At 38.1% G+C, this 8,995-nt stretch overlaps 1 protein-coding gene across 1 annotated transcript in view; it reads left to right on the forward strand.

Annotated features, from left to right (window-relative positions):
- SLC6A5 (solute carrier family 6 member 5) overlaps positions 1–7,434 on the forward strand; it is an 86,513-nt gene extending 79,079 nt beyond the window's left edge. Inside the window, exon 16 of the mRNA XM_083750206.1 lies at positions 76–7,434. Coding sequence (XP_083606332.1) covers positions 76–231 — 156 coding nt within the window. The 3' untranslated portion in view covers positions 232–7,434. The remainder of the gene's footprint in view (positions 1–75) is intronic.
- The last annotated feature ends 1,561 nt before the right edge of the window (positions 7,435–8,995 follow it).

An 8,995-nucleotide genomic window follows, 5' to 3' on the forward strand; every position in this document is an offset into this window, starting at 1 on the left:
AATTAACATATCATTAATTTCACCTGATCTGCTTTCTGTAACTTTTTTAATTCTCCTCCCTCCTGCAAATTCTAGAGGCTCAAGTTGGTCTGCTCTCCACAGCCAGATTGGGGACCATTTTTGGCTAAACACCGTGGTGAACGATACCAGAATATGATGGACCCACTGGGAACGTCTTCCCTTGGACTTAAACTGCCACCGAAAGATTTTGAACTGGAGACCCAATGCTAGTAATTCCCCCACTTGTGGCTATGTTGTACAGCCCATTCCTTCTTTCTTTCTTTCTTTCTTTCTTTCTTTCTTTCTTTCTTTCCTTCTCATTGTCCCTTTTCCTCCTCACAGTGCCTGAAAGTGGTTGCTTAGAAAGTAAGATATACCGTTGCATGCTTGTAGTAAAGAACTAGATAGACCACTTTAAGTACTGGGTTGGGTTTTTACACACAGTGGTGCCCAGGAAGAAATGCATTCATTGTGAAACAGTGACAATCAGTCAGTTGCTTTGGGAAATTGCTTCTGTGAGCGCTGGGCCAATCCTACTCTTTCACACAAATAGTTTTTGTTCCGTTGCAGTCATATGAGTGGGATACAGGTTGCTGGCACCATGTGGGAACACCATGAGCACTGCCTGTGGTTTAGTTTTGCTGACAGACAAGTGGGTTGGCAACTATATGTTGTGCTAGGCAGATACATCCATGGTTACCATCTTACTGTTGGTTTTCACAAAAAAGTGAATGTGTTACCAAAACAACCATCTAGTACAGAAGTACCCATAGCCTACTTTCATGACCTGCAAAAACCCGGTAAATATAGGGGCTAAAATGGCGGGGCAAATTTACTAGGTGTGCCTGAGTGTGGCAGAGTCACAACAATTTGTTTTCCTGCTCTGTGGTTATTGATTTTAAAGGACATTAAATTAGGCCTGGGAACCATCTCTGGACCAAGTGTCTTAATATGTAAAATTATTGGAATACTACAACTAAGTGGTTGGGCTGCCATTTTGGCAAATCCTTTTCATATCTATTTGCCCCAGCCTACAACCACCCTAATATCTTAATGGAATGTGTGGCCATAACTGGATATATAGCTAGGACAAGAGTCAGGCCTAGTGGCCTATTGATCCTGTTCCTTACCAAACCTAACATGCGGGCAGCCCTGAAACTTGCTATCTTAGACCCAGTCGGGCCAAAGTCTTTCTCAACCTGAGATCTCTTTTCATGAGCATTCTGAGGTTTGTACCTGGAATATCATACACAAAAACATGTGCTCTCTAAATTATGGCCCTCTTTTCCCCTCATCCTGCAGTTATTCTGCTTCCCACACAAGCTGGAATTGGTTGTATGAAACAATTTAAAATTGCAGGATGCAGCTGAGAGTTAGTATGCAACATATGGGACTAGATTCCTACCTCGGTGATGCCAGATACGAAAGTGGAAAGACTCCCCTGAGTTTGAATTGAATCTTCTAGCATTTACACCATAGGAGCTGAATACGGCCCACTGATTCTGCCAACATGTCTTCCATTCAGTGGCTGCTAGTTACATTGGCACTAGCAGAGCTGCTTTGTAACGCATACAAGGAGACAGCCTTTCAATATAGTGCACTAATATAATATGATACTTGGCATTGGTGTGGAGAGAGATTAATGAGCCTTTCAGGCTCTTTTAAAGGTGTGTGTGTGTGTGTGTGTGTGTGTGTGTGTGTGTAAAAATAAAATAAGAGCATGATGTTGAATACTGTGGGAGACAAAGCTGTATCTCTGTTTTGAAATCTGATGCAAGAGAGTGCCAGGCTGAGGCAGATGGGCACCCCTGTCTTAATTTCATGCATTTCAATTAATACTCTACTAGGTTTTTATTTCTGTTTCATCAAAATGCCTCAGTTCTCAGTATTTTGAAATATCTTAATCATTTTGGCAAACTGAAGAGAGGGAAGAAAACGCAAGTCCTCATTTTAGGTTTGTCTCAAACATGTTTTCCTTGCTTTCCACTCTTCCGTTCACACTCTCTCCTTCTCAAGAAGCCATCATATAATTTGTGCCTAATTTTATATTCTTACAATAGTATGTATATCGTAGCTTCTACATAGAAAACAGTTGTTAGCGTTTAGCTCTGTAGATCATCTGTGTCTTTTGCCCCTGCTATTTTCTTACAAAGTTCTTTATACAGCCTTTCGATGTATTCTTCTCTTTCAACCAGCAGGGTGAGTGAAGTACCTGAACCCTGAATTTAGTCTATAAAATTGTTGCTATTAATAATTGTAAAATAATTATTACTATATACAACACATAACTTTTCAAAGACAAATTCTTCCTCAAAACAACCACCTTGAGATGTACATACTTTGCTTTTATACCCCTCCTCCCAAACCACAGTTATTCCAAACTCATATGCCATTAACCACCACAAGTTGCAGTGGTATAGGGACAGTCTAAAACGAGAAAGAGCAAGAATTGTGTTTCTTGGACATGCCACCCATAAGTGTGTTACTGCACACAGTACACCCCATAGCATTACGCTGCAACATGTGCAGTGATGTACAAGTATTAATCTTAAAGTAGTTTTAAACCTAACAACTAGATTGAAAATAGAGCTTGTAAGAATACATTCAACAAATGCCATATAAATAACCCTTGTTTGTATTGTATATGCACTATACATGAGGGAGAAAAATATGTCTTAAATAATTGGCAAAGCTGTAACCTTTAGTATCCTCTTGTATCCTATACATGCATATATGAGGTTTTTAAAAGTGATTGGTGTTCCTGTAGTGTGTACTAGTGCTGTTATATGTCCCTATAAAATATCTTAGCAACCAGTGTAGAGATGGTGAGTTTTAGAGTAGTTTTGCCTGTTTCTTTCCCCCTCTTGGTGTTTGTAGTAGCCAATCTAATTGTACTTTCTTTCAGGGGACTGTTTATATCATATCTTTCCTTTTGCCTGTCTTCACATTACAGGGTCTCAGGTAAATCTTGAGTTAAAAGCTGTGTTTTGTAGATGTGCCGTTTTCATCCTCTCGGGTGGGTGGGGAAGTTTTTAAAATGGAAACTAAAATGACATAAACCTTAACGTGTGTTTTAAAATATTTAAGTGCAATCCTATGTGTGTCTACTCAGAAGCAAGCCTCACGGAGTTCAATGGGCCTTACTCAAAAGTTAAAAATGTTTCAGATTGTAGCATGCATATATAAACAAAACTTTGGGCATGATCCAGCCACAGTTAAGTACTTCCCATTGATTTCAATGGAACAGTTTAAAATCATGCTTAAATGGTTTCCACAGAAATAACCAGTTATAACAGTGTGCTTAATGGTGGCTGGATTGTTGCCCAGAATCATTTTGCTGAACTTTCTCTTCCATGGGGCAAATAGTGTTGCCAGTTCTTTGCTGCTGAAAGACGACTATGAGTCCTTGGGCAGCCAACACGAAGCACAAATTGCCATCAATTGGAATGGAAAATAGATTTTTAAATATTCTGCCTGCCCCATCCCTTTATTAGTTAGATAAGCACAATCTGCTGAAAACCTCTTCAAATGCTCCTATGAAATAATAGGGCATGTGTGAAGTCTCTTTAATTCCAAAGGGTGATGTTTCAAGATATTGTGTGTGCCCTTAGAGAGGTCTTCATTGGTTCCCTTCTGTCTTGAAAAGCTGACTGTGAACCTTCCACAAGTTTACCTGGCTTATTTCAGTGCTGGTGGAACCATTTGCCAGATGATTCAGTGGGCAACTGCTACATTCTGGCATTCATTTCTTGTCTGAGCTGTGTTTTGGAGACCCACGTGTTGCTCTTGGCAAAAATAAATTTCATAAACATGAGTTAGAAATTAGCCTTTTACAAACAAAATAGTTTGAAACAGAATGGTAGGTAAAATGAAACAAAATCAACCAGTACTGTCTTGAAGAAACCAGTTTATATCAGGATAATTTTATATGGTGTTATGTTTACCTTCCTGTTAACTTTGTTTTTGTAAGCCAGTCCAAATCCATATACTGAATGTTGGTGCACAGATTTTATTTCTGCAACATTTTATTAGTATTTTAAAACCTTGCTAATCATGAACTCTTCTAAAATAGCATTCAAGGCAACATACAAAGTAAAATAATGATCAAATAAAAACATCAGCTGAAAACCTTCTGTTAGCCTTCTGTAGAGGGAAACTGAAGGTTTCTGGAGTAAAGTATGTACTACTTTACATTTTATTAAACATATGTACAACTGCGATAGTAGTCAAAAAACTGATAGGATATGTAATTTAGATGTAGAAGCCCAAATATACAAGTTCTTCCCATTTTCTCCTGCAAGTGGGAAACATGCCCTATATGTCCAAGCCTTTTGGGATGGGTTATTTCACATGCTTTGAATACAGGAAGTCCCTTGCTGCATCCTTGACAGACAGGGGAGCCTCTTGGACAGCCACTACCAGAGCAGGCAAGTTAGAGCCAGGAACAGAAATCTAGATGGACCAATGATCTGACTCAGTATAAGGCAGCTTTGCATCTTAATAATATATTTTCTATTGCGTTGCCCAAGTATAACTCCTTTCGTGGAAAAAGTAGGTAATCCTTCTTGCCTAATACTTTGGGTTCATAAACTGAACCACAGTAGTCGATGTGGAAAATAACCACGGTTTCCTACAATTTAGAATGAATAGGGCACAGCCCTGCCAAAGTTAACCTTTTTTTTTTCATTCCATTGATTACATTGAAAAAGCTAATCACATGATTACATTTTTCCAGGTTCAATTAATAACTTCAACTGAACTGTTTCTTAATATTCCACATTTCTTTAAAAGTTCATTTTCAAAAGAAAACCTGCTGCAGCCCTCTTGCACATTTGTTCAAGAACAAGCACCTGGAGGTTTGTAGCCTTACCAAGCCCTTTTACATGTCCTTTTGCTAAGATAGGTTTGGCTGAACTGAAATAAACTGGTGATCTCAAAACATGGCTGGTAGAGTTAGGGCTGAATCACTCGCCACTTGAAAAGCTTTTGTGAGCTGTGCACAACCAGAACCACATACACAGGATCCAGCATTTGGCAATCACTATAAAAATATGTATCTGCAGGTGTGTGCGAGAGAGAATCTTGCTGGCTGTAAAAGCTTCTAGGCCACAAGCAGCTAGCCAATATGTACAAACATTTCAGATGATTTTGAAGGCCACTATGACTCTGAGAAGTCATATAAATTGGCACTTAATGCTGTAGAAATTCATACAGCTATTCTGAAATACTCAGCTGGTCTGGAGAACTGCAGTGTGTGTAATCTGGAGCACATATATGCCGAAGGATACAAATATTACTTGCTTGCTTTGTACTGGTTTGTGGGAAATGACTATTTTTGAATTCACCCTATTTTACAAATGGTAGTAATTTTCCATTGAATCTGATGGCAAAAATCCTCTTGAAAGGAAAGCTTCAGTTGAGGGCGCTGAGCACGAGCAGTCTAATTTTAGTTTCTGCCTAGTGCCTAGGGTACAGAATCTATAAATTTTTTAAAAAGAAAATCAGTCTTCACTGATCTAGTCGTTTCAATTAGAGCAAAAGCATTTGTTCCCTTTTTAAATGTATCAAGCGCAGTATTTCACTTTTAATCTACAAAACAAAACTTGGTTATATGATAATCAAGCACATGCCATACCTGTGTGGAGTGTCTAGTAGTTATTGCACTTATTTTATGAGCACTTCCTGAACATTAAAGTATTTTAGTAACTGTAATTTTAAAAAATGTAAAAGAGTAAAAAAGAAAGAAAGCCATATTTACAGAAAAGTGACATATCTATTTATATAACTGATGACCTTGCAAAGGAAAATACTAAAAACCTATTCGTAGATTGTCTTTGTGGCACATTTTGTCTAACAAATGAAGCAAACTTTTGAATAAGTCAAATGCACTATTGTACATTAAAATGATGCTTAAAGCTGAAATATTCCACCTTAAAATTCCTTAGGGTCATCTGTAAAGAGTACCTGTGTGTTCGACATAGCAGCACTTTGTTTCTAAGAGGAGGGTTTAACAAAATGAACTTTAATTAGAAAAAAAAAACACGGCTTGGAATATATTTAGGCCAATGTTTCATTTGAGCCAAGTTATTGTTTCTATCAGGTTCTGCTCCATTGATTGGATGCCTAGTCTGCACTGGGGGGAAAAACCATTTCCTCTTTATTATGGTTTCTTTTTGCCATAAAATGTCATTTAGCATTAATGAGCCTCCCCTCCCCTCCCTCACACCTTTTTCTATACATGCACAATTATGTGGTTTATGGGCTTATAGTGGCCTCATACTAGAATTATTGCTTATTTCATGCAGATGCTGTTTTTTCTTTCCTATTAAACTGCACCTTTTAGCAGGTTTTCTGTCTCAAATGAAGAAAGATGAGAATGGAATGTCAATGCTTTCAGTTGCAGGCTTGGCAGGTGTTCCTTTGCTACAGGGAGAGGTTAATTTAGCAGATGTTGTTCCTGCTGTACTACCTCTGTCCCTTTTAAAAGTGACTTGAATGAGATCTCACCACCTCTCAAGTCCCAGGATGTACAGTGGTGGTGTTTGCTGGGCTCCTCCCAGTAAGTGTTTCAGTCAGAAGTCCTTAAATGCTGCCACTAGCCACAATGTGTTTATGAGACTCTGTTTTCCTAGCCTGTAGCGAAACTTTGGCACATAATAAACTGTGCCTATTGAACTGCCTGGAACTTAGCATTCCACTGTAGGTTTAAGAAGAAGGGGAGAAAAATGCATTTAAGGTATTTATGGTTTCTGCCTTTGTGTCACCACCAGGCAGCTAATAACCAAAGAAAGAGAGCGAGTGTGTGCTTTCGATGGACTGAATTTAAAATGTGAAAGCTGGGCTGGACCTTATTGCTTGCAATAGTATGATTTTGCCCGCCATGTTTTAAATACATCTTCAGGTAACCATTTGCCTTATAGGTGTATTTCATTGTTAGGAATAAAATTAGTGTTTGACTAGAATATATTGTTGTCCATCACCTAGAGTATATAGTGTATTTTGTGTCTTTTAGGCACTTTATTGTGGACCTATCATGGAATAGGTTAATTCTTAATTACTTGCGTAATGTCATAAATACTACAGGCATTCTATAGGGGTACTGCTGCCTATGGATAAAGATATGTACCCTAATCAGGACATTATATTTTCTCCATGTATAAGCTAATGGGAAAAAATACATTATGTTTCAAAGGATGCATATCTTATATATCTATCTATCTTATATAGCACCTATGATGATATACTATACATTATTCATTTAATAAATCATTATTCTTGAGGCCCTACCTCAAATTTTGTATTTATGTGTATAAATGCAATTTACTGTATTATATATTTGCTTATTATATTCTGATGTTACAAATTAGAATCTATCCTCTAATGTATGAGTTCAGGAAAAAAAGGAACCTAAATAAATGTCCAGTGTTTAAAAAATATGAATTGTTGTTGTGTCTACTAGATGATTCTTTGTGCTTGTTAGGAAACTTGAGTGGTGACCAAAAAACCAAAAATGATCCAGCTCTCTTAGGGGAATACAATTTATTGCACAGATGCAGGAGCAAATATCAATTAGATGGTTAGAGTTTAATGATTAGGATGCTCTGCAGCACTTTGAATAATTAATTACTTATCAAACGACTGATTGGATTTGTTTAAATCCTTTTATTGCATTAAATCAATCATACAGAATATTAAATAAAAATAGAGGAAGGAAAAGACATTTTGGATGGAGGACCATTGATGGAGGACGAGGCAGAGAAACTGCAATACCAAGCACACCTTGTTTGGATCGAAACCTATAGAACTCAGCATGTTTTTTGCCTGACTAAACATGCTTAGCATAATCTAAATTGCACAGTTCAGTTAGTCAAAGAGTGTTGAAGCAGTGCTGCAATCATGCCAATTCGAACAAATTCCAAGACCATATATAACTAATATCTCATTGAAACCATAGCACTTAATCTGCTTTTTTTTGGTGAGATACCAATCCACAGAAAACCCAATTGATGCTTGCTTAGATTCAGCAGGAAACAGCAGGTGTTTCCAGGGAAAGCAATGGGACAAAAGAAAAACCTCTCAGACCTGTGCCTCAAAATTGTGGGACAAGCAGAAGTATGGATGAACCCTAAGTTTAATGCGCAAACTTTAATATACCGTAGTTACAAAAATGTTTTGGTTTCAGCAAAATTTAGAAGGTTGGATCCAGAGTGGCCCTTCTGCAAATGGAAGGGCTCCTGCTGTTCAAAGAAAGGACAGAGAGTCAATGAAGCCTCCCATTGGAAGAAGGAGGCACTTTTCTCTTATTCGTCCTACACTGGCTGCCCACACATTACTGGGCTGAGTTCAGGATTTTGTATTAATTTGTGAGGCCCTCAGCAACTGCATGGTATCCTTGAGCTAAGGACCACCTGATTCCTTATATTATTCCCCAATCACAGATCTTCAGGGACTCTCTGTTAGTGAAAACAAAACAAAATCCTTCCAGTAGCACCTTAAAGACCAACTAAGTTAGTTCTTGGTATGAGCTTTCGTGTGCATGCACACTTCTTCAGGTACACTGATACAGTGTGCAGATACAGTGTGCATGCACACGAAAGCTCATACCAAGAACTAACTTAGTTGGTCTTTAAGGTGCTACTGGAAGGATTTTGTTTTGTTTTGACTATGGCAGACCAACACGGCTACCTATCTGTCTCTGTTAGTGGTCCTTGATGGCCCAGACACTGGGCTTGTCCCCAACAGGAGCTGTGCATTCATTAACATGGGCACAATTCTGTGCAATTCCCAGTTGAGATCAGACAGGTCCCCTCCCTGTTCAACTTGAGGAGCTTGATGAAGACCTTTCTGTTCCAAAAGGCATTTTAAGTAAGTTGTATTAGGCCTATATTATGTTTTTATCTGTGATTTTTGTGTTGAATTGGCCTATAAATTTTGGAAATAAATAACAAATTTAGCTATAGTTTTTTCCTTCTAGACTAGTGTCATTCATTTCAGA

Source organism: Podarcis gaigeae (genome assembly GCF_964106915.1).
Source record: "Podarcis gaigeae genome assembly, chromosome: 1".
NCBI lineage: Eukaryota > Metazoa > Chordata > Lepidosauria > Squamata > Lacertidae > Podarcis > Podarcis gaigeae.